Source organism: Chiloscyllium plagiosum, unplaced genomic scaffold (assembly GCF_037043375.1).
Source record: "Chiloscyllium plagiosum isolate Xiang-an unplaced genomic scaffold, Cpla_swu_hap1 HiC_scaffold_14, whole genome shotgun sequence".
Classification (NCBI taxonomy): domain Eukaryota; kingdom Metazoa; phylum Chordata; class Chondrichthyes; order Orectolobiformes; family Hemiscylliidae; genus Chiloscyllium; species Chiloscyllium plagiosum.
In genome coordinates, this window is record NW_028270152.1 from 43,601,762 (window position 1) to 43,629,243 (window position 27,482).

Sequence of the window (27,482 nt, forward strand, 5' to 3'; positions counted from 1 at the left end):
TCATTTAGATATGATTTAGATCCTTCTTAACTTGGTTTGCAGTTCAGATGAAGGTTCTATATCTGAAACATTAATTGGGCTTTTTTTAACATGTGAGATGAGCTAGTTGTATTTTCCATTACATGCTATTATTTATTTTCACTTCAACAAAATAATGGCCTTTGATTCAGCATGTCAGTGTACTCATGGAAAAGAAGAACTTTGCGTTTCTTATTTTAGCCTTTCACGTTTTAAAACTATAACGCCGCAAGCAATCAGATAAATGGAGCTGAGGCTGATCTCACTTTGAAGCAAGCTAGTTAGTTTACTTCATTCTGAAGAAGGATCATCCGACCTGAAACGTTAACTCTGATTTCACTCCACAGATGATATCAGGGCTGCAGAGCTTATCCAGCAATTTCTGATTTTGTTGTTTTAGAGGCTAGTTTGCTTGCCAGTTAAAGGAAACAAGCTGATTTCATTTAAGTCAGTTCTTGAATGGAGTCTCCCGACTTTGTAAAACATGAAACAGTGGTATGCAAATTGATACCTTGCAAATCGTGAAATGCAGGTACTGATTTCATTGTAGAATGTCATTTATTTGCTGATAAAGCAGAGAAAAAGGAAAGCAAACCAGTCAGACCCAAGTGGTACATTAAGTTAGCCAACGTCTGAGGCAGTGGTTATCCGCCTGGAATTTGGAATAATAAATGTAATAAATTGACAAGGGAAGAGAAGGAAATCTTCCTTTTTAATGTAACACAATAGTCATAACTCTTGGTTCTTAGGCAGAAATAGATTGGCTAATTTGTATTGACCTATTTAAAGTTAGATTCATAGTGTGGATCTTTCATCTGTCAGACATATGACATTGCTGCCCATATAAAATTTGTTACTAAATTGTATTGATGCAATAATTCAAATACTTGTCATTTAAGTCATGAGTTCCATATGTACTAAGGAATTTTAATAAGCTTGATATATTCCTTTCTTCTTAAGCATTTTTTAAAATTTGAGAGCAAAATCTATGACAGTGTATGAAAGGTGATAATTGCCATCGTTACTACACCAAATGTTTAATGATTGTTTAATTTTAGTACTTTACTCAAAGCAAAATAGTCACATGGTTTAAATTGGACAATCTAGGCCAGTCATTTTATAAAATGAAATTCTCTTCCAATTAATTTCTAGCTCCCAAAGTGACTTAATAATTCATTACAAAAATCTGCATTTGACCCTTAGAGAATATTGCTGTTTCTGCATGACTTAGGATAGACCATAGAAATAAGGTAGTTTGCAGCAAGTACAGACATTACACCCCAACCTAACTTGGATGTGTAAATTGTACACTTCAAACATTTATATTCTGATCCAGAGAATACAATTTTACTGAAACATGAATGTTTTAACGTTGTTTTCTTTCTTCCTACTGAGAATTAAATAAAATTGATTGCTAATTAAAATGGCAAGTGATTAAAACTATTTAGCTGTTGATTTTTAATAAGCTTAATGTTAATTCTGGAAGCTGCATGTCAGAAATGTCAGTGTCAAGAAATGTATGCAGTTTTTTCCTGAAAGCAAGGAAAGCTCTGAGACTTAAATATTTGGCAGTAACCAAAAGGATTAAGATTTTATTTCTGCCTTTCAGTATGCAGCAGCCCACCAGTGAATATGACCGTGCAGCCAGTGAATAGGACCTCTTTACTTGTCACATGGAACAGGCCAGAAACCATCTACCACCCTCCCATTATGAATTATTTGATCTCCTATAGTTGGACAAAAGATGAGGGGGAGAAAGAGCAAGCTTTCACCAAAAAGAATGATCATAACTTGGTAAGTACCACCTTAGACAGAGTTTGTTTTTGTTTGTTTCCAATTAAAATTCCATGGTGTTTATTGATACGCAGTCTTGCACCTCAATTTTATATAAATTATGTTAAATTGTTATCACTTGAGAGCAGCTAAACACAATAGGTGGTAGTGTCTCCACCACTGAGCACGGAAACCTGGGTTCAAGTGCCACCTCTCTCGACATGTGTAATAACATCTCGAATCAGGTTGTGCATACCTTGAGCACAAATAAAGAGACATCAAACTCTTTGATGCACTGATGATGATACTATTTGTGGGCCAGCAAGTTCCCACTGATAGAAATGCATGTCATAACATTCCTGAATTGGTTGAGGAAAAACAAGTTCTAAAGTGACAGCTCATATTTGGCCTCACCAGTGCAATAACTAAAATTGAAATGATATTGTAAAAAATTAGCGTGACCTCTTTGCAGGGTTAACAGGCAAATCCGTGAAGTGTCCCAGATTGACAAGGATCTGGTGGCACAATGGATAATATACCTAACTCTGGGCCAGAAAGTCAGGATTAAAGTCCCATCTCAGAATGTGATAACTAAGAAGCGTGTTATATCAGATCAATAAAAATTTTGAAATGACACTGGTTGAAGTTATGCTGCTGACGTATTAAGGGTGAAATATTGTAAAGAAATAATGTAAGACTGAATAAATATTGGATCCAGCACTAACTTTTGCCATCTGATTATCCAGAATTAGCAAGTCTTTTAAAGTCATGCACAAATATAAATACTGCATTAAGTGTCAGCACTAGAATACAAAGGGAACCAATTGTCTTGAAAACAGTGTTGTAATAGACTAGAGAGCATTGAAGTTCATCAAACTTTTACTTATATACAACAATATTAACATACAAATTAGGAGTAGGCCATTTGGCCCTTCAAGGCTGATCTGTTTGTGTTCTGAATTCCTTATTTGTATCAATATTCTTTGATTCCTCTGCCCAGCGATGATCTATCTATGCATACCTTAAAAACATTCAGTGACCCCCCCTCTTCTACTGCATTCTGAAATGGAGAGTTGCAAAGGTGCATAACCTGTCAGAGAAAAAAATGTTCCCCCTCATTTCTGTCCCAAAAAGAGAACACATGATTTCAAAATGGTGTCTCTTAGTTCTGGAGTCATCCACAAGTGAATATATATTTTTCAAATCTGCCTTGTAGTCTTAAATCACATCACTGTGACTCTTCTAAACTCCAGCAAAAATACAAGTCCAGCCTGTCAAGTCTTCCCTCTTAAGACAACCTGCTCATTCCAATTGCCAATCTTGTAAATCACCATTGAACCACCTCCAGTACATTTATATTTAGGCATGTATATATATTTTTAAAGTGAGAGAAGAAAGATTTAAAAAAAGACATGAGGAGCAGAGAATGGTTCGTGTCTGCCATTAACTTCCAGAAGAGGTGGTCAATGAAGATACAGTTACGATTAAAAGACATTTAGATAAGTATATCAATAAGAAATGCTTGGCGGGATATAGGCCAAGAGCAGACAGGTGGGACTAGTTTAGTCTAGGATTATGGTCAGCTTGTACTTTTGAACTGAAGGGTCTGTTTCTGTGCTGTATGACTCGATGACTCTATCCTTCTTTAAATGAGTACTCGGTATTTTAGATATGGTGTAACCAATAGCCATGTAACTGAAGGATAACCTTTTTACTTTTATGTTCAGTTCACCTCATAATAAGGGATAAAATTCCATTAACCAGAAAAAGGGATACGAATGTGTGAGAAGGAGAGTCAGAAAGCAGGCCACGGGAGGAGGATACTCAGGCAGAAAATCAACCCATTCCCAACCCTAACATTCATGTGAATTCTGCCAAGGCTAGAGATGTACAGCATGGAAACAGACCCTTCGGTCCAACCCATCCATACCGACCAGATATCCCAACCCAAACTAGTCCCACCTGCCAGCAACCGGTCCATATCCCTCCAAACCCTTCCTATTCATATACCCATCCAAATGCCTCTTAAATGTTGCAATTGTGCCAGCCTCCACCACTTCCTCAGGCAGCTCATTCCATACACATACCACCCTCTGCATGAAAACGTTGCCCCTTAGGTCCCTTTTATATCTTTCCCCTCTCACCCAAAACCTAAACCCTCTAGTTCTGGACTCCCCGACCCCAGGGAAAAGACTTTGCCTATTTACCCTATCCATGCCCCTTATCATTTTATACACCTCTGTAAGGTCACCCCTCAGCCTCCGACGCTTCATGTAAAATGCCCCAGCCTGTTCAGCCTCTCCCCAAAGCTCAAATCCTCCAACCCCAGCAACATCCTTGTAAATCTTTTCTGAACCCCTTCGAATTTCACAACATCTTTCCGATAGGACGGAGACCAGAATTGCTCGCAATATTCCAACAGTGGCCTAACCAATGTCCTGTACAGCTGCAACATGACGTCCCAACTCCTGTACTCAATACTCTGACCAATAAAAGAAAGCATACCAAACGCCTTCTTCACTATCCTATCTATCTGCAACTCCACTTTCAAGGAGCTATGAACCTGCACTCCAAGGTCTCTTTGTTCAGCAACACTCTCTAGGACCTTTCCATTAAGTGTATAAGTCCTGCTAAGATTTGCTTTCCCAAAATGCAGTACCTCGCATTTATCTATATTAAACTCCACTTATCAGCCCTTTGGCCCATCTGATCAAGATCCTGTTGTAATCTGAGGTAACCTTCTCCGCCTTCCACTACACCTCCAATTTTAGTGTCATCTGCAAACTTACTAACTGTACCTCTTATGCTCACATCCAAATCATTTATATAAATGATGGAAAGTAGTGGACCCAGCACCGATCCTTGTGGCACTCCACTGCTCACAGGCCTCCAATCTGAAAAACAACCCTCCACCACCACCCTCTGTCTTCTATCTTTGAGCCAGTTCTGTATCCAAATGGGTAGTTCTCCCTGTATTCCGTGAGATCTAACCTTGCTAATCAGTCTCCCATTGTCGAACGCCTTACTCAAGTCTATGAAGATCTTGCCTTACTGAAGTCCATATAGATCACATCTACTGCTCTGCCCTCGTCAATCCTCTTCGTTGCTTCTTTAAAAAACTCAATCAAGTTTGTGAGACATGATTTCCCACACACAAAACCATGTTGACTATCCCTAATCAGTCCTTGCCTTTCCAAATACATGTACATCCTGTCCCTCAGGATTCCCTCCAACAACTTGCCCACCATCGACATCAGGTTCACTGGTGTATAGTTCCCTGGCTTGTCCTTACCACCCTTCTTAAAGAGTGGCACCACGTTTGCCAACCTCCAGTCTTCCGACACCTCACCTGTGACTATTGATAATACAAATATCTCAGCAAGAGGGCCAGCAATCACTTCTCTAATTTCCCACAGAGTTCTAGGGTACACCTGATCAGGTCCTGGGGATTTATTCATCTTTATGCGTTTCAAGACATCCAGCACTTCCTCCTCTGTAATATGGACATTTTCCAAGGTGTCACCATCCATTTCACTACTTTCTATATCTTCCATATCCTTTTTCACAGTAAATATTGATGCAAAATACTTGTTTAGTATCTCCCCTATTTTCTGCAGCTCCACACAAATGCCACCTTACTGATCTTTGAGGGGCCCTATTAGATTAGATTACTTACAGTGTGGAAACAGGCCCTTCGGCCCAACAAGTCCACACCGACCCGCCACCCATCCATACCCCTACATGTACCCCTTTTTACCGAACACTACGGGCAATTTAGCATGGCCAATTCACCTGACCTACACATCTTTGGACTGTGGAAGGAAACCGGAGCACCCGGAGGAAACCCACGCAGACACCCATGCAGAGAATGTGCAAACTCCACACAGTCAGTCACCTGAGTCGGGAATTGAACCCAGGTCTCTGGCGCTGTGAGGCAGCAGTGCTAACCACTGTGCTACCGTGCCGCCCTAGTTACCCTTTCTCTCCCTAGTTACCCTTTTGTCCTTAATGTATTTGTAAAGACCCTTTGGATTGTCCTTAATGCTATTTCATGTCTATTTCATGTCACCTTCTTGCCCTCCTGATTTCCCTCTTAAGTATATTCCTACTGCCTTTATACTCTTCTAAGGATTCACTCGATCTATCCTGTCTATACTTTACATATGCTTCCTTCTTTTTCTTAACCAAACCCTCAATTTCTTTAGTCATCCCGCATTACCTATACCTACCAGCCTTTCCTTTCACCCTAACAGGAATATACTTTCTCTGGATTCTCGTTATCTCATTTTCCGGCCGTCCCTTTACCCAATCAGCTTGCGAAAGTTGGCCTTTCTCCAATTTAGAACTTCAACTTTTAGATCTGGTCTATCCGTATGCCTTACCAGAGGTGACCCAAGGCCAGTGTCAGTTAACCTCAGCTCTAGTCACGACCCTCTTCCCTGAATTGGGGTTTATTATTTTATTTGCCCCCATGCAGCTTGCCAAAAAGGCAAAAATTGACTTTAATATTAAATTATAGTACTTGGCATTTTTACTAGTCATTTCTATTAATCACTCATTTAAATTATCAATTTATTTATTTTGAAATTTTGATGAAGTTCATGTTTCGTGTTGTGGCAGCGTTTATCTTTCTGAAATAAAACAAAGAACTGTGGATCCTGGGAGTATGAAATAAGAACAAAATTTACTGGAGAAACTCAGCAGGTCTGGCAGCATCTGTGGGGAGAAAGCAGAGTTAACATTTCAAGTCTAGTTACACTTCATCAGACATGATAGCAGCGAGGAAAAATGTGGCATATATTGATGAAGATGGGGTTGGAGGCTGTGGTTTTGGAGATGGTGGGGGAGAGGGCTTGATGAAGAGGTAATCGGATAGTTGGAGACTGAGCCCAGAGAGAGTGAGATATGAAAGGGATTATTGATAGTAAACCAGCACATAAGATAAGCTGAATAAGTGATAATAAGAAATGAGAATAGGGGAGAATGTGCTAAAAGCAACCCATGTAATATGCTTTAGGGTGTCCCAAATTGCATTTCTATGAATAAACTTCTTTTGAAGTGGCCATTGTTGCAATGTGTGAACTCCTTTATTATTGTATCATGGAGTATAAAGTCCTTTAAATTTAAATTTGCTCAACGTTTATACTGATATAGAATCATAGAGGTGTACAGCACAGAAACAGACCCTTCAGTCCGACTCGTCCATGCCAACCAGATATCCCAACCCAATCTCTTCCAACCTGCCAGCACCCGACCCATATCCCTCCAAACCCTTCTTAATCATATACCCATTTAAATGTTGCAATTGTACTAGTTTCCACTATTTCCTCTAGCAGCCCATTCCATCACACACCACCCTCTGCGTGAAAATGTTGCCCCTTAGGTCTTTTTTATATCTTTCCCCTCACCCTAAACCTATGCCCTCTAGTTCTCGACTCCCCCATCCCAGGGAAAAGACATTGTCTATCTACCCTATCCATGCCCCTCATGATTTTATAAACCTCAATGAGGTCACCCCTCAGCCTCCAACACTCAAGGGAAAACAGCCCGAACATATTCAACCTCTCCGCACAGCTCAAATCCTCCAACCCTGGCAACATCCTTGTAAATCTTTCCTGAATCCTTTTAAGTTTCACAACATCTTCCAATAGGAAGGAGACCAGAACTGCACGCAATATTCCAAAAGTAGCCTAACCAGTGGCCTGTACAGCCACAACATGATCTCCCAACTCCTATACCCAATACTCTGACAAATAAAAGAAAGCATATCCAACACCTTCTTCACTATCCTATCTACCTGCAACTCTACTTTCAAGGAACTATGAACCTGGACTCCAAGGTCTCTTTTTCAGCAACACTCCCTCGGACCTTACCATTAAGTGCATAAGTCCTGCTAAGATTTGTTTTCCCAAAATGCAGCACCTCGCATTTATCTAAATTAGTTTCCATCTGCCACTTCTCAGCCCATTGGCCCATCTGATCAACCTCATGTTGTAATCTGAGGTAACCTTCTTCGCTGTCCACTACACCTCCAATTTTGGTGTGATCTGCAAACTTACTAATTGTATCTCTTATGCTCACATCCAGATCATTTTTATAAATGATGAAAGTAGTGGACCCAGCACCGATCCTTGTGGCACTCCACTGCTCACAGGCCTCCAATCTGAAAAACAACCCTCCCCCACCACCCTATGTCTTCTACCTTTGAGCCAGTTCTGTATCCAAATGGCTAGTTCTCCCTGGATTCCATGAGATCTAATCTTGCTAACCTGTCTCCCATGGGGAACCTTGTCAAATGATTTACTGAAGTCCGTATAGATCACGTGCACCGCACTTCCCTTATCAATCCTCTTTGTTACTTCGTCAAAAAACTAAATCAAGTTTGTGAGACATGATTTCCCATGCACAATGTCATGTTGGCTATCCCTAATCCATCCTTGCCTTTCCACATACATGTGCATCCTGTCCCTCGGGATTCTCTCCAACAACTTGCCCACCACCGACATCAGGCTTACTGGTCTATAGTTCCCCAGCTTGTCCTTACCACCTTTCTTAAATAGTGGCACCACGTTAGTCAACCTCCAGCCTTCCAGCACCTCACCTGTGATTATCGATGATGTAAATATCTCAGCAAGAGACCCAGTAATCAGTTCCCTAGCTTCCCATAAAGTTCTATGGTATACCTGATCAGATCCTGGGGATTTATCCACTTTTATGCGTTTCAAGGCATTCAGTTTCCTCCTCTGTAATATGGAGATTTTTCAAGATGTCACCATCTATTTCCCTACAGTCTATATCTTCCATATCCTTTTCCACTGTAAATACCAATGCAAAACACTTGTTTAGTATCTCCCCATCTCCTGCGGTCTCACACAAAGACTGCCTCGCTGATCTTTGAGGGGCCCTATTCTCTCCCTAGTTATCCTTTTGTTCTTAATGTATTTGTAAAAACCCTTTGGATTCTCCTTAACTTTATTTGCCAAAGCTATCTCATGTCCCTTTTTTGCCTCCTGATTTCCGTCTTAAGTATATTTAAGTACAGCCTTTATACTCTTCTAAGGATTCAGTCGATCTATCCTGTCTATCCTTCTTTTTCTTAAGCAAACCCTCAATTTCTTTTGTCATCCAGCATTCCCTATACCTACCAACTTTTCCTTTTAAGCCGTACAGGAATATACTGTCTCTGTATTCTCGTTATCTCATTTCTGAAGGCTTCCCAATTTCCAGCCATCCCTTTACCTGCGAACATCTGCGCCCAGTCAGCTTTTGGAAGTTCTTGCCTAATACTGTCAAAATTGGCCTTTCTCCAATATAGAACTTCAACTTTTAGATCTGGTTATCCTTTTCCATCACTATTTTAAAACTAATAGAATTATGGTCGCTGGCCCCAAAGTCTTCCCCCACTGACACCTCAGTCACCTGCCCTGCCTTATTTCCCAGAGTGGGTCAAGTTTTGCACTGTCTCTAGTAGGTACTGAATCAGAAAATTTTCTTGTACATGCTGAACAAATTCCTCTGCATCTAAACCCTTAACACCATGGCAGTCCCAGTCTATGTTTGGAAAGTTAAAATCCCCTACCATAACCACCCTATTATTCTTCAGATAACTGAGAACTCCTTATAAATGTGTTTCTCAATTTCCCGCTGACTGTTAGGGGTCTATAATAGAATCCCAATAAGGTGGTCATCCCTTTCTTGATTCTCAATTCCACCCAAGTAACTTGCCTAGATGTATTTCTGAGAATATCCTCCGTCAGTACAGCTGTAATGCTATCCCTTATCAAAAACGCCACTCCCCCTTGTCTCTTGCCTCCCTTTCTATCCTTCCTGTAACATTTCTTTCTTGGAACATTAAGCTGCCAGTCCTGTCCATTCCTCGTTTCTGTAATTGCTATGATTATCCCAGTCCCATGTTCCTTACCATGCCCTGAGTTCATTTGCCTTCCCTGTTTGGCCTCTTGCATTAAAATAAATGCAGTTTAATTTATCAGTCCTACCTTGTTCTCTGCTTTGTCCCTGCCTGCCCTGACTGTTTTACTCGCTTCTTTTCTCAACTGTACCAGTCTGAGATTGATCTTTTTCGTCACTATCTCCCTGGGTTCCACCCCCCTACCTTAACTAGTTTAAATCCTCCTGAGCAAGTATAGCAAATCTCCCTGCCAGTATATTATCCCCTTCCAATTCAGGTGAAATCCATCCTTCTTGTACAGGTCACTTCTACCCTAGAAGAGATTCCAATGATACAAAAATGTGAATCCTTCTCACCAGCTCCTCAGCCATACGTTCATCTGCTCTATCCTCCTATTCCTACACTCACTAGCTCGTAGCACCAGGAGTAATCTGGATATTACTACTCTTGAGGACCTTTTTAAGTTCCTGCTTAGCTCTCTATATTCTCCCTTCAAAATCTCATCTTTTTCCCTTCCTATGTCGTTGGTTCCAATGTGTATAAAGACCCCCTGGTAGGCTCTCTCCCCCTTGAGAACATTCTGCACCCTCTCTGAGACATTCTTGATCCTGGCACCAGGGAGGCAACACATCATTCTGATTTTTCACTGCTGGCCACAGAAACGTCTGTCTGTGTCTCGGACTAGAGAGACCCCTAACACAATTGATCTCTTGGAACCCGACATACCCTTCATTGCAATAGAGCCAGTCTCAATACCAGAAACTTGGTTGTTTTGTGCTGAGAATCCATCACCCCCTACATTTCCAAAATAGCATAATTGTTTGAAATGGGGATAGCCACAGAAGACTCCTATACTACCTGCCTATCTCTCTTACCTTGCCTGGAGGTAATCCATCTATGTGATTGTACCTGCAACTTTTTTCCCTTCCTATAACTGCCTTCCATCACACCCCCTTGCTCTTGTAAATTCTTCATTGCCTCCAACTGTCGCTCTAACTGATCCGTTCGATCTGATAGGATTCACAATCAATGGCAGTTATTGCAGATATAATCCTCAGTAACATGTAAACTCTCCCTAAACTCCCACATCTGATAAGAAGAGAATATCACTCTCCTCAGGACCATTTTTGCATCTTTGATAGATTAGGGTAATAGTTGCTGCCGAAATATGATTTTTTTTTCAGGATCAAAACATAACCAGTAAGAGAAGATGGACTTGTCCTCATCTAATTGCAAAATAATATGTTTTCCAACCCATTTTTGTGAGAATAATGAAATAAGTAAGAAATTAGCAGTTAAGAGCGTGCACAAACTCTCAAAGATGCATGAATAATGGTGTTATGGAATTCCTCTAACTTGTGGTTGGAAATATAAGCGAATTATCCGAACAAGATGACAAGGTCTCGATGCTTGGCTCACTATGGTATCCAGCATTCAATTAACCGAAGGAAATACTCCCTGCCTGTGTCCTTCGGATAATCAAGATTCCTCTGTAGTCAATTGGGCAATCATGAACAGACTTGCCATTGTACTGGAATACTTGCCATCAACTGCTAGTTTTCGCAACTGTCTTCCATTGACAGCCTTCTATTCACAGTCCCACAATCTCATTTTGATGTTGTGTGTGATCTTTTCCCAAGTGAAAACATTAGTTAACTCAAAACTCCTTTGAATAAAGTATTTTTGTAATAAGTACAAATATATGGCAGAAGCACATCAAAGAATTCAAAGATCAGCTAAATTTACAGATTAATTCATCAAGTTGCTTTGAAGAAATTAAATGCAAAATGAGTTGCACAGAGAGAATTGATGAGGTAAAAGAGGAAGGAACAATTAATAGGTAGGAGCAAATTACCGCAGATGCTAGAATCTAGCAATACTAGCGATCACAGCGGGTCAGATGGCATCCATGGAGAGAGAGCAGGCTAATGTTTTGAGTCTAAATGACTCTTCATCTTCAGCTCTGATGGAGAGTCATCTAAACTCAAAACGTTAGCTTGCTCTCTCTGTGGATGCTGTCTGACTCACTGTGATCTCCAGAATACGTTGTTTTCAAAAAGAAAAAATTCATATTTGAGTTTGACTGGCCTGTGAACAATTCCTTTTTACCTGAACAGCTAAAATTCTTTTCACTGGTTCTACAGTGTAGCACACCAGTGAATAGATCGAATAAAAGAGTTGTAGGACATAGTTTCTGTTGACGATTTCTCTCTTAATAAGTTCTTGATATCAGTTGAAGAAGTGAGAATTTCTAAGTAATTACTTGCCTGAAGGAGACAGAAGTAAAAGTTAATCTGCTCTTCTATCATTCATGATGATTCCAACTGACCCAGAGGGAAAGTGTAGATAAATGTTATAGATAAATGCAAGATGTTACATATTGGAAGCAGAAAAATGAGGAACGTACCTGCTTCATTGAAGTATTGAATTAACTGGAGAAAAAGCTGAATCAGGGGTGATAATTGACAAACCACTTACTTTGAGACCCTGATCCTTAATCCCTTCTTTGTCATATTTATTCTCTGCACATTATTGTTAGCAAAATGGCCAGTCCAACAATAAATTGTATAGTTCCCTTTTGTCAAGAGTTCTAAATCACAATGTTTATTTGCATGGAATTTTAACGCTCTTGATGCAGGGGTTAAACTTTCTGGTAAAAATAGAAATTGCAAGTGACAATAATTGTATCTAAACATTATAAAATGAAACCCAAGAAAAAAGCATGCTTCCCACTGTGCTGCAAGTGGTCACTGCTGCCACTCAGTTTGCCTCTAAATAAGCCAGTTGGGAGTTCAAGTCCCACTTCAGAGATTTGGGACTAGATTTTCAGCACAGGGTCAGGAATCTGACACCCAGATGAATTCCAGGTCCCTACATTGTGACTGAACTGCATCACTATTGTGATGCGGTTTTTAAATTCAAATATCCTAACTGGTCAGAAAGTGAGCTTGATACTCAATTATGCTTGGGGCAAAAGGCAATACCTTCCTGATGCCAGTGGTGAAAGTAGATTGAGACTTGGCACTTGCCTTACTTATTAGAACAAACAGTTAACCAGCAAGCCTTGAGTTAGGAAATAGAGGCAAGTGGCAATTGAAACAAATTTAAAGTTTGTGTTCAAACCAGTACAGAATGACTTATTCTACTGCTATTTTTAAAGAATACAAATAACATTACAAATGTCCCTGCAGTGAATTTGACAGCTGTATACTATCGTGCACCTGACTGTTCGGGCTTTCTAAAATAAAGATTGAAAATCATGTTCTTGATCACATATGCCCCTTACAGGAGGATATGATCCAGGAATAGGTGGTGAGCTGGTTGCCTGTTCTTTCCTCTACCCCTGCTAAAAACTCAAACTCTGTATTGCAGATCATGGAATTCAGAGTTAATCTCCTGAAAGAAACAACCGCTTCAAAATCTTCTTTATCTTTTGAGACAAACCCCAGTTGAAAAGGGAAACTGAGTGAAACTGTCAGTTAAATAAGCAGCAGATAATTTGTTTGTTAGGCCTGTGTCTGTTGTATTGTGGTGATAGTGGACTTGGAGAAAGTGAGGACTGCAGATGCTGGAGATCAGAGTCGAAGAGTGTGGTGCTGGAAAAGCACAGCAGGTCAGGCAGCATCTGAGGAGTAGGAGATTCGATGTTTTGGGCATATGCCCATCATCAGGAATAGTGGGTTTGTACCTTTAAATAAAATAGTTTCTGCAAGCATTTAAAACTAATTCAGTTTAATGTAATAAAATTGTTCCTTACCAATCAGTAGGTTGCTTTTTGTCAAGCAGGTACCTAGAGAAATAGGCAGAAACAGTCCTCTGTTAAGCTTGCTTAAAGGTTCTTTTAACTAAAACTGTACTTGGCTGACATTTAAAACTTAACCATCCTGCCATTTTTATAATAATCAAGAATACAGGAAAGTGTAGCCTAAGAAGGGGATACCTGATACAGACTGAAATAGATTAAATATGCCGATAACTCAGAATTGAAGCATGTAGGTATGTAAGTTTGTATCTCATAAACCTTGAAGACCTGCACTGTCCCATCATGAAGATGTCTGCAGCACAAGCCTGTGGTGAAATATGGAACAGATCCTTTTCTTAATAGTTTGTTTATTTTCAGAATGCAGCAGTACAAACGTTTGCCTTTTGTCCACTTACCAATGGAATGTTCTTGCTGTCTCTCTTTATAGATATTTTCTAATCAACCTATTCATAGATATTATTTAACATCTCTGGAGCAGGTGGGACCTGAACCCAAGCCTACTGGCTCCGAGATAAGGACATTACCAAAGTGAGACAAGAACCCTACTCTGTCATACTTTATAATTCATTTAATCAAATTAGCAAGTTAACTAGTTGGTTGCCCCTTAAAGGGACATGTCTTTATTTACATTTTTAAGTATCATAAATTAACAAATTAGCTATTGGGAACTCCTTAAAAGGGTACTGTGACCAAAATTCAATCCTTAAAGAAATTCTAATAAATTTATATGTTGATTTTTGGGAGAGTTGATGCACTCTAGTGTCCACAGTACCTACCTTTAAGGGAAGACCTCATGAGTACACTCGACAGACCTAATAAATTCCTCTACAGCCTGCTGCCTAGACTTATTAATATCAGAATTAGGAGCAAGACCTAAGAGGGTCCTCTGACATGCCTGCATCTCCCATTGTGTCAGGTTTCCAAACGTTTGAAGTAGAGGACTGAAGTGTAACCAAAGATTGAGAAGCAGCCCCTTCAGATATTGCAACCTGTGTTTTTTTTTAAGATTAGATTTCCTACAGTATGGAAACAGGCTCTTTAGCCCAACAAGTCCACACCAACCCTCTGAAGAGTAACCCACCCAGACCCATTCCCCTAACTAATGTACCTAACACTATGGGCAATTTAGCATGGCCAATTCAACTGGCCTGCACATCTTTGGATTGTGGGGGGAAACTGGAACACCCAGAGGAAACCCACGCAGACATGGAGAGAACATGCAAACTTCACACAGATTCCAAGGTGGGAATTGAACCTGGGTTCCTAGCACTGTGAGGCAGCAGTGCTAACCACTGAGCCACCATGCCACTCCAAGCATGTTGAATACAGACTCCTCAAGTCTGCACAAATATAAGTGGGAGTCCATGAAATGTGCTCAAAGTACTTTGTCAGTCAGTACACACACCTTTTTATCCTAAATTGTAAAATTTATTTAACACTTCGAAGGAGGTAATCTCAGAAAGGGAGAGGCAGGTTATTGGAAACTTAGATAACTTAGGTTATTGGAAACTTAGAGGCAGGTTATTGGAAACAGGTTATTGGAACTTAGGGCGATTGTGGTTTTGGAAGGTGTTATTGAAGGCATTTTTGGCAAGTGCTGCAGTGTATCTTTTCGATAATATACAATGATACCATCGTGTACTGGTGATGGAGGCAGTGAATCATGCAGACTTCTTTCCTGGATGGTGTCAATTTTGAGTGCTGTAACAGTTGCATCATCCAATCAAGTGGAGAGTATTACATCACAATCCTGACTTGTGCTTTGTAGTTTGTGGATAGTCTTAGAGGTTCAGGAGCTATGTTACTCACTATAGAATTCCCATGTGCTGTTCTGCTCTTGTATCTGCAGAGGTCCAGTTAAGTTCTTGGTAATTCCCCACCCCTCCCCCCACCTTTGGATGTTAATGATGTAAAGTGATGCAAATGTAAATGCTGAATACCAAAACGATAATCGCGTTATCTGTTCTTGAAGATGATTAGCTAATTGTATTGTGCCAATGTCCCTTGCCACTCTTGACCCAGGCCTCTGCATGAAAGCATGGTCAACTTCAGTACTGAGAAAAGGCCAATTAAATGAGAATGAAAGTAACATTACATCCTGAGATTTTGAAAATTAGAGGAATTAGAATTATTCAAAATGTACATGAATGTAGATTTTTAATTTTGACTCTGTTTGAAATTTCCTAGAATAAACAAATAAAGTTAACAGGACAAAAACAAAGTGATTTCACCTATCAAGGCATCAAAGATGCTATCTTACATGTAAGAAATGGAGATGGTTAGGCAATGACTGCCTAAGACTCAAATTCCTATTACCGTCAATGGATTACTTCAAGTTTGAGAGGTTGATGAACGCTGTAATCAAACAATCTTTTAGATACAGAATGCTTGGGAATAAAGATTTCATTAAATAAGGAAATCGTGATGAATTGTGAGCAGTTGAAGTATAAACCAATAAACTGCTTGCAGATCGGTTGCACAAGTTATGGAACTTAAAAATTAGCTAGATACAGATACCCATGTATCAAAATCTGTTGCATTTTGATGTAACAAAACTATACTGAAGTATTCTAACAGCAGGAGGCAACATTTTCTTCATTAATTCTAATAAATTCAGGAAACAGTCTCAGTTCTTCCTGCAGTTTATTTCTTGTTCTTGTATGTGAGAATTTATTAATGTTGATAACATTTTAGTTGAATTCCTAGATTCATTTTTATTTTTAATTTAAAAATTCTTTTTAAAAAAAGCTTCTCAAATGTAAAGTTTCATTGTCCTTTTCCTCAGGCACTATCATGTGGGCTGTCGTACCGTGTAACAGAATCAGATTTGATCTCTTTGTTATAGTTGAAGGCTTCTCTTGTTCATTTCCATTTCTGTTTTCAATTTCTTCAAAAAATATTGTTATCTGAGTTGCATTAATAAATGAAGCATTTTATGAAATCTTGCAGGAATCAATCAAAATATAACCAAGGCCATGATGCATTGCTGAGTTGCCCATTGTCATAACTGACTATTCTTGAACAGATACTTATCTAAATTAAATTGAGAACCAGCCAAATATATCACATGAGAAGATGGTGGCAGAAAGAACACTATCCTGTAACTTTTGATTATTTAAACCGGAAGAAAGTTGATGGATTGAGGTATATGGAATAACCATTAATCTTGAAATATTCTGGGTCCATGTGAAAAAATGATTTAATTCAGACTTATTGTATATTTCACTTTTGCTGGAGTAAAACTTTCAAACCATCATGAATTGAGTAAGATTTTGTCACAATATCACAAGCAAGCAATTGAACAAAGAGAAATGAAACAGATTTTTTTTTCTCTCTGGAGTGGAAGCAAGATGTTCCATTAGCAAATCTATGGAAACTGAGGAGAGTAAAATTGGAAATTAGAGTGGTGCTGGATAAGCACAGCAGGTCAGACAGCATCCGAGGAACAGGAAAATCGACATTTCGGGCAAAAGCCCTTCATCAGGAATGAGGCTGGGAGCCTCGGGGGTGGAGAGATAAATGGGAGGTGGGTGGGGCTGGGGAGAAGGTAGCTGAGAGTGCAATAGGTGGATGGAGGTGGGAGTAAAGGTGATAGGTCAGAGAGGAGGATGGAGTGGACAGGTGAGAAGGAAGATGAACAGATGGGACGGTCATGAGGATGGTGCTGAGCTGAAAGGTTGGAACTGGGTGGGCGGAGGGGAAATGAGGAAACTGGTGAAGGCCACATTGATACTATGGGGTTGAAGAGTCCCGAGGCTAAAGATGAGGTGTTCTTCCTCCAGGCATCAGGTGGTGAGGGAATGGCAATGGAGGAGGCACAGGAGCTACATTTCAATGGCAGAGTGGAAGGGGGAAGTGGAAGTCCACATTAATGCCATGGGGTTGAAGTGTCCCGAGGCGGAAGATTAGGCGTTCTTCCTCCAGGTTTCAAGTAATGCGGGAGTGGCCATGAGGAGGCCCAGGGCCTGCATGTCCTCAGCAGAGTGGGAGGTGGAGTTGAAATGTTCGGCCACGGGGTAGTGGGTTTGATTGATGCAGGTGTCCCGGAGATGTTCTGTGAAGCGCTTTGCGAGAAGGCATCCGGTCTGATGTGGAACGCTCCTTTTGTGGCCTTGGACAGAGGTGGGTAGGGAGGTGTGGACTTAGGTTTTGCAATTACTGCAGTGGCAGGAGAAGGTGCCAAGAGGGGACCGTTCCCTCCACGACTACTTGGTCACGTCCACGCCCCCTAACAACCCACACCTCCCCACTCACCTCCGTCCGAGGCTCCAGAGGAGCCTTCCACATCCATCAGAGTTTCACCTGCACTTCCACACGTCATTTTTGTACCCGATGCGGTCTCATTTACGTTGGAGAGACTGGACGCTTCTCATAGAGCGCTTCAGAGAACATACCTGGGACACCCACACCAATCAACCCCACAGCCCCGCGGCTGAACATTTCAACTCCACCTCCCACTCTGCTGAGGACATGCAGGCCCTGGGCCTCCTCATGGCCACTCCCGCATTACTTGAAACCTGGAGGAAGAACGCCTAATCTTCCGCCTCGGGACACTTCAACCCCATGGCATTAATGTGGACTTCACCAGTTTTCTCATTTTTCCTCGCCCCACCTTACCCCAGTTCCAACATTCCAGCTCAGTACTGTCTTCATGACCTGTCCCATCTATCAATCTTCCTTCCCACCTGTCAGCCCCACCCTCCTCTCCGACCTATCACCTTTATTCCCACCTCCATCCACCTATTGCACACTCAGCTACCTTCTCCCCAGCCCAACCCACCTCCCATTTATCTCTCCACCCCCGAGGCTCCCAGCCTCATTCCTGATGAAGGACTTTTGCCCGAAACATCGATTTTCCTGCTCCTCGGATGCTGCCTGACCTGCTGTGCTTTTCCAGCACCACTCTAATCTTGACTCTAATCTCCAGCATCTGCAGTACCCACTTCTGCCTAAAGGTGGAAATTGTAGCGGCTTTTGCCATTATCTTCTGATCCTCCTTAGATACATGCGTGGTGCTCAAAGACTGATGAACTATAAATGCTGCATACTTGTTCAAAAGAGAAATGTACAGATAAGACCATCCAATAGCTTAATCTCAACAATGGAAATTTTTTTCAGTGATAATTCAGGATAAAATTAACAGTCATTTGGACAAATGTAGATTAATTGTTTCCAAAAATGTCAGCATGGATTTGTTAAGGGCAAATTGAGAATTTTTTGATACCCTCAGAGAATTTATGAGAGTATTGCAGTTGATTTGCATTGTCTAATTGGTATTTAACAGGAGTTCAAAATAAGACACCTGTCAGTGAAGTTAGCGTTCATGGAATGAAAGGGTCAGTAACCACATGTATTTGCATGTCACTGGTTGAGTAACAGGAAATAGAGATTAGCAATAAATAAAATGAAAACAGAGAGTGATTATGAAACAAAGTAGGCATGGTAGCATTTGTAAAGAAACAAAGTTAACAGTATGAGTTCAATATGACTTTCCTCAAAACTAAAGCAGGTTTGAAAATGATAGATTTGATACTGTTGACAAAGGGGAAGGTAAAAGTAAAGGTGCCACAGTCCGATCATAACAGAGGATCCCTCTCTCATTTGAGAAATGACTGCTGGTTATTTAACTTGAGGATCACCAGACCTCAGCTGAGAGAGAAGGTTGAGAAGGAGAGTCCTCATGGTAACCTCAGCCGGTGTGGGAATTTAACCCACGCTGCTGGTGTCATTTTGCTTCATAAACCTACCATATAGCTAACTGAACTAACAAAACCCTACAAAAGGGAGGAACAGCAAATGAAAACATTGGTGAAGGTGTCCAGAACACCAGAGTAGAGACAAAGGGGGTGCTAATAATAGAAGAGAGACACAGGTGGAAAATAGGTGCCAAAGGGAGGTGTGAATAGTCAAAATAGCCAAAAGCAAACCCACCAAAGCAAGACACTAGGGGATGGAGGAGAGAATGTCATTGAAATGGAGAAAAGTGTTCATGCTTTGAAGTTATTGAATTCAGTCTTGTGTCCCGAAGGCTGTAATGTCCAAGTGGAAAAGTAGAAATCAGCTTGGAACACTGCAGCAGGCCTAAGGTAGAAATATTAACTTGATAGCAAGAACATGCATTGAAATGGTAAGCAACTGGAAGGGCAAGGTCATTATTATGTACAAATTGGAGATGTTCTGCAATGCAGTTATCCAGTCTGTATTCGGCCTCGTCAATGTAGAAGAGACCATATTGTGAATACAGTCGATTAGTCATAGAGTTATAGCAGTCCACAGCACTGAAAAGATCCTTTGGCCCATTGACTCTGCACCAGTCAAAAACAGGCACTTAATTATTCTAATCCCATTTTCCAGCACGTAGCCAATTGTCTTGTAAGCTTTGGCATTGCAAATACACATCTAAATACTTCTTAAATGTTCTGAGGGTTTCTTCCTCTACTACCCTTACAGGCAGTGAGTTCCAGATTCCCCCCACCCTCTGGGTGAAAAAATATTTTCTCACTTTCCCTCTAAATCCCTGGTCCCTTTTCTTAAATCTGTGCCCTCTGGTCATTGATTCATCCATCAAGGGACAAAGTTTATTCCTGTCTATGCCCCTCATAGTTTTATACATTCTAATCATGTCCCACCAATCTCCTCTGCTCCAAGTAAAACAACACCAGTCTAGCCAAACTCTCTTCATAACTAAAACTTTCCAGCCCACTCTGGTAAATCTCCTTTGCATCCTCCATTACACAATCATATCCTTCCTATAATGTGGGTTCCAGAACTGCACACAATACTCTAGCTGTGCCCTAACCAGCATTTTATACAGTTCCAGCATCACCTCCCTGCTGTTAAAATTTATGTCTCAGCTATTAAAGGCAAATAAACCGTTTGCATTCTTAGCCACTTTATCTACTCGTCCCACTACATTAAGCTACCAATGAACATGTGCACCTAGGTCCCTGTGATCCTCAGTACTTTGCAGAGTCCTACCAGAATCCTACCATTCATCATGTATTCCCTTGCCTTGTTTATCCTGCCCAAGTGCATCTCCTTACACTTAACCAGATTGAATTCTATTTGCCACTGATCAGCCAATCTGACCAGCCTGTCTGTACCCTCCTGTAATTTCAGTGTATCCTCTTCATTATTTATCCACCCATCAATTTCTATCTCATCCACGAACTTACTAATCAACCCTCCTACATTCAAAACTAAATTGTTCATATGTACTATAAACAGCAAGGACCCCAACATTGATTCCTGTGGAAATCCACTGGCAACAAGCTTCTAGCCACAAAATTAGCCTTGACCACCACCTTCTGCTTCCTGCCATTCAGCCAATTCTGTATCCACTTTGCCAAAGTTCCTTGATCCCATGGGCTCTAAGCTTCACTATCAGTCTTCCATACAGGACCTTTTCAAAAGCCTTCCTGAAGTTCAAGTAGATTGTGTTGAATTCATTGCCTTCATACAGACACCTGGTTACCTCTTCAAAAATTCAATCAACTTGGGGCAGCATGGTGGCTCAGTCGTTAGCATTGCTGCCTCACAGCACCAGGCACCCAGGTTCGATTCCTGTGTGGAATTTGCACATTCGACCTGTGTCTGCGTGGGTTTCCTCTGGGTACTCCAGTTTCCTCCCACCATCCAAAGATGTGCAGGTCAGGTGAATTGGCCATGCTAAATTGCCCATAGTGTTAGGTGCATTAGTCAGAGGAAAATGGGTCTAGGTGGGTTACTCTTCAGAGGGTCGGTGTGGACTTGTTGGGCCGAAGGGTCTGTTTCCACACTGTAGGGAATCTAATCTAATCAAACTCGGTCAAATGTGACCTCCCCATAACAAACCCATGCTGATTGTCCTTGATTAATCACTGCCTCTCCAAATGCAGATTAATTGTGTCACTCAGAATTGATTCCAGTAGTTTCCCCACCACTGATGTTATACTGACTGGCCTGAAGTTTCCTTTCTATCATTTGCTCCCTTCTTGAATAATGATACCACATTGGCTGTCCTCCAGTCCTCCAACACCTCTCTTGTGGCCGGGGAGGAATTGAAATTTGTTGCCAGCATCCCTGATAGTACCTCCCTTGCCTCATTCAACAGCTTGTATATATTTCATCTGACCCTGGAGATATATTTACTTTCAAGCCTACCAGCCCACTACTTTATGTCTGTGCTTATTTTTTGAAATATTTCACAGTTCTTCTCCTTGATTTCTATACCTACATCATCCCTCTCACTAGTGAACACCAACACAAAGTATTCATTAGTACCCTATCTACGTCCTCTGGTTCCACCAAAAAAAAGCTGTCACTGTGGTTTTTAATGGGCCCTACTGTCTCCCTACTTATGGTGCCATAGAGGCATATAGCATGGACTCGCCTGCACTGACCAGACATCCCAACCTGACCTAGTCCCATTTGCCAGCATTTGGTCCATATCCCTCTAAACCCTTCCTATTCATATATCCAATCACATGCTTTTTAAATGTTGTCATTGTACCAGCCTCCACCACTTCCTCTGGCAGCTCATTCCATACATGCAACACTTTCTGCGTGAAAAAGTTGCCCCTCAGGCTCTTTTTAAGTCTTTTCCCTCTCACCTTAAACCTATGCCCTCTAGACTCCCCAACCCTAGGAAAAAGTCCTTGTCTAGTCACCCTATCCATGCACCTCATGATTTTATAAATCTCTATAATGTAACCCCTCAGTATCCGCACTTCTGGGAAAAAGCCCAGCCTATTCAGCCTATGCCTACAATTCAAACCTTCCAGTCCCAGCAATATCCTTGTAAATGTACCTTCTCGAGTTTAACAACATTCTTCTTAAAGAAGGCTGGCCAGAATTGTTCTAAGCAACATTAAGCATTAGAGACAGTACAGAGGGTTTCATAAGAATGGTTGCATGGATGTAGGACTTCACTTAAATGGATAGGTTGGAGAAGCTGGGGTTGTTCTCCTTGGAGAAAAGAAGATTAAGGGGACATTTGACAGAATCATCATAGTTTTGGTCAGAATGGTTAGAAACTGTTCTACTTGGCAGAAGGACTGAGAGCCAGAAGACAACACTTTAAGATGATTGAAGGAGATGCAACAGCAACATGAGGGAAACATTTTATGGAGCAGTGTTCAGTGTGAGCTTGTGAGTGTGCTGGAGGCAGGTTCAATCATAACCTTGAAAGAGAGCTAGATAATTACCAGGAAAAAAGAAAAATTGCAGAGCAATAGGGATAATCTGGGTGAGCAGTTCTGGTCACTTGCTATTGTAGAGAGCTGGCATGGACATAATGAGCCATATGGCTGCCTTCTGTGCTGCAACCATTCTGTGAATCTATGCCAAATTGTAGCATAGGAACAAACCTCAAACTGAAGATCATTGACAGTGTTCCAACTTCTGGAAACAAAAATGACCTGTCAAATTTCCATCGAAAAAGAACTGCGGATGCTAGAAATCTTAAACAAAAACAGAAATTGTAAGAAACTTAGTACATCTGGCAGCATCTGTGGTGAGAAAGCAGAGTTGATTTTTCGAGTCCAATGATACTGTTCTGAGGATGGGGTAACTGGACTCGAAACATTAACACTGCTTTTTCTCTACAGATGCTGCCCACCTGCAGAATTCCTCTCGCAATTTCTGTTTTGTTTCAAATTTCCAACAAAAGCGTGAGCAATTTTGTCAGTAGATTTCTATGTATCTTCCAAATTCTTCTGGCTTTGTTTCTTTATCTAATTTTATCTATTGCAAAGAGTGAAAATGAAAGTAGTGGTCATCAAGTGACAGATATCACACTAATGGTTTGACAGCCTCAAAGCCTAAAGTTATTGGCATGCTCAATTAAGTTGGTTTTTGAACATTCAGTGCCATTCATTAGCATTAGGACTTGTGCAATATTTGATGTACTTTACATGTTCAAGAGCAAGATTGAATTTGTCAATTGCTGCAACATTATTACTGTACTTTTGTGAAATATTTTTAATCTGATATTATAGATGCGATATAACCCCACTGTATCTGATGCTGACGTTGTTTGGGCTGTTTCACATCTTTGAGCATATCATATCTGCTGCTAACAGCTGAGCGGAGTGACTGTCATCAGCTGGTTTGCCGAGTAGATGCTATACACCTGTTAGAAGCTGCAGAGATCCTGTGGGCTAATGGGATTAAGAAAAAAATGTTTTTCCAGAATGGGGAAGTCCTTGAAAAGAACATGGATTTTTGCTGGAACATCCTCAAAAGCCAATCAGATACAGCATGCGGAATAAACCCAGACACGTGGAATCCTGTTCATTTGGGAGACAGCCAAAACTGCCTTTAAATAGAGGTCACTGCATGCAACAAATATGGTCTTGTCACTACCTTGAGTCAAAATTGCTACTAATATAATAATATAAAATACCTATATATTTTGCCCGTAAGTGGACTTAATTAGCTGTGGAATGAATTACACTGTAATTCTTCTTTTACATTTATTTATTTTATTGCAGCTTAATCACTCTAATACACATAAGATATTGATTTATCTGTTCATAAATCTAAATCTAATCCTAGTGCCTGAGGGATAATGATTTTGCACCATGCAGTATTAATATTGGATTTTTAAGTATCTTCCTAACTCTGAATTAGACATTGGGGCAAGAATGTTCATTCTTTTTTTTTAATAAATTGGTATTCGTTGGTTCTTTAATTATTTGTATTAGTATGTTAAAAGATTGTTTGGTTTGAACTCCAGCTAATCAAGTTCGAGTTTGTAGTTGACCATAGATTATACTTAAAATAACTAGAAAATTGTGTGTTATTGTATGGATAATTTAGTATTTTTAAGATGGTTGAATTCTAAATGCTCCTTCAATTTATTAACTGGATATGCAATAAGCAATTTGCTTCTGTATATTCTTAACACAGGAAGCAGTTATCAATCATGTCTCCCTCGATAAACTCTACCTGTTTCGTGTTCAAGCTGTGTGTCAGAATGACCTGCGAAGCGATTTTAGCCAGACAATGCTGTTTCAAGGTGAGTCAAAATGAGAAAAGTAATTCTAGTTTGAAACATTTACATCTGTTTTAACCTGAATAAATGGTTTTATTACTGATTAAAAACATAATGTAAATATAACTACAAGTTCTTTTCTGTGCTCTGCGTCTCCCTTACCAAAACTGATAATTGATATCCCATTGTAAGGTTTATTTCCCAAATGTTGGCAAGATTGAACAAATCTGTAAGCGTATAAACACTTTTATTGCCATGGATAATGGTGCATGGATTTGAGATTCAACAGCTATTTGTAAAGCTGTACAGAAATACTTGAAAAAACGAGACATTCTTAAACAATTTATTATTGCTTATTGTAAATAACACACCTAAAAGTAATTATATTTGTAAATTCAAAATTAAAATGGAAAGACAATCTGTAGTTTGCAATAAAAATATAAAAACCTGACAATCCACAAATGTTTGGAAACAATATCAAAGCAGTGTTTGTGAAAGGAAATTAAATCAGTGGTAATGCAGTATTAAAACAGGAAGGAAAGACAGGAAACTGAAATGAAATTAGAAATAACTGAAAATACCTAACAGGGCCATCAGCATCAAAAAATAATGGAATACTGTTTGGAGGAAATCTAAGTTTCACCAAAATTAATTGTGTTTTTTGAATAAATCTTCACAATATTTATATTTTGATTGCACATGTTGTCACATAAAATAAGTGTGAATATCTACAGTGATGCAAAGTGGTGTTTTAATATTGGCATAAATCAAGAGCAAAACTCAGGAGATTTACAGTGTGTTCTGAACTCCAAGTATATTATTTGACCTTCAACCAACACCCAGATGTTGTTTGCTTTTTATAATGCATGCTATTTAGCACTGTGTATTTAATCCATTTTAGAGCTGTTAGTGTTTGTGTCTTTATGGCTGTTCCATATGTTGTCACTGAGATTGTTGTTAAGCTCTGTGGCCCAAAGCATCTGGTATCCAGAGCGTCAAAATCTGGACGTGAGTTGAGAGATGCATGTCAGACCACATGGAAGCCTTGAAGACACACTTGTCCTGTAATTTCCCAGATTGTTTAAACTCTTGACGGACTGACTTCTGTTATTTGGAATCCTGAGCTCAGTGTCAGAGACATGGACCAGAGTTTTTGAAAATGGAGTTCAGGATATAGTGGACTTTCTGGATATTTACCCATGAAATATTACACAGCATAATAACTAGGTCAAAATCCAAGATTAGCTCATGTAACTGAACTGAGTGCCATGTGGCACTCCCAACTTCCACCAAACATCCTGCCAGCAGACCTGACTACAACCTCCTCTCTGTCCCAAGTCCCCAACCTTGCTAAATCCTTTCCATTCAACCAATCTGCAATTCATGCTAGACCACTCCGCCCCAACTCAGACTATCCCTATCACCTGACAATCTCTAACACCCAGCCAACTATTCACTCATGTACTGAAAAACATGAAAGCTGTAAAAGCTTATCTGAATGCAGCAGCACATTTTAGAAAAAAAATACGTAGCTTGTCTCCACTTATCTCCTCCTGCAGTCATCAGACTTCCATGAGAACGGTTAACTGACCCTTTGCTGCTTCATCCAGAAAGCCTGGACCTGTGCCTTTCACTGGACTATGATCACAATGGAGCCACCTGATGGGAAAAGATAGTTTTACTGAAAACTAGCAGTAATTTCTGAATTGTGTTATAAATGTTTGAATACCTGTTTTCAAAAATTTTCAGGCAAACCAGTGAAATTGTTGGGCGATGAAAAAGCATTGGAAATTCTCATTACCTTTGGTGTGTGGTTAAGTCTTCTACTATATCCCTCTGCCTACATTTACTGGAGTATAAGTGGTTCTGCATCATCACCTATCTATATCCAAATCACATTATCCACCCAACTGCATTTCTCTCTGGCTTTTCTTGCCATAACTCATAATGACAGTTTTTATTATTGTCAAAAACAAGTTCAATATTGGAATAGTTATATTATGGAGTGACAAAAATATAGTTATCTGTTCCTTGCAGATGTATTCTCCACTCTGATAAAGCTGTGCTTGGAAACATATGCGTCTTTGTAAATAGCATATAAATGACAAAGCTTCTACAACTGTGTGACAAGGTGGCTACCCATACAGAGGATGCTGAGCAAATGAAGTAAAGTGAAATCAGATTCCAACTGATTTATAGCAAACTGCATTTTTAAAGTGAAATGCAAAGCATAAAATTCAAAAAGTGATTTTAGTTTAATGGAAGTAGCTGTTCAGACTAAAATGATGCATGTGTAAAAAGGTGTATTCTTATGAGTTTTGTGCATTCAGAGACTGTAACATCTGCAAAAAGCATAAGTGTTTAGTATTTAGTGTAAAAATAGAGTATGAGTCGAAAGGTATGACGCTGGAAAAGCACAGCAGGTCAAGCAGCATCTGAGGAGCAGGAGAGGAGAGTCGATGTTTCAGGCATAAACCCTTCATCAGGAATGTGGGGGTGGGATAAGGGGGCTGAGAGATAAATAGGATGGATGGTGGGGCTGAGGGGAAGGTAGCTTAGAAGGCAATAGGTAGATGCAGGTTGGAGTGGTGGTGACATGTCAGAGCTTAGGGTGCAGCGGATAGGTGGGAAGGAAGATGGATAGGTGGACAGTTCAAGAGGATGGTGCCGAGTTGGAGGGTTGGACTGGGATGTGGTGGGGGGAGGGGAGATGAGGAAACTGGTGAAATCAGTATTGATGCTGTGTGGTTGGAGTGTCCCAAGGCAGAAGATAAGGCGTTCTTCTTCCAGATATTGGGTGGCTAGGATTTGGCAGTGGAGGAAGCCCAGGACTTGCATGTCCTTAACAGAGTGGAAGGGGGAGTTGAAGTGGTCGGTGGGGTTGTTTGGTATGTCCCATAGATGTTCTCTGAAACATATTAAACATCTGATTTACTGTGAAAGATTTTCCTGCAAATCCAAATACCTCATCAACTGTGTCCGTTGCTCTTGATGTGGACTCATCTACATTGGGGAGACAAGACGCCAACTTGTGGAACATTTCA

The 27,482-nt window shown here is 40.4% G+C and overlaps 1 protein-coding gene across 3 annotated transcripts in view; it reads left to right on the forward strand.

The window, feature by feature from the left end:
* ca16b (carbonic anhydrase XVI b) overlaps positions 1–27,482 on the forward strand; it is a 720,903-nt gene that overhangs the window by 540,742 nt on the left and 152,679 nt on the right. For all 3 annotated transcript variants that reach the window (XM_087994366.1, XM_087994367.1, XM_087994368.1), the window contains 2 exons: positions 1,628–1,812; positions 24,354–24,462. In XM_087994366.1, the coding sequence (XP_087850492.1) occupies positions 1,628–1,812; positions 24,354–24,462 (294 nt within the window). The remainder of the gene's footprint in view (positions 1–1,627; positions 1,813–24,353; positions 24,463–27,482) is intronic.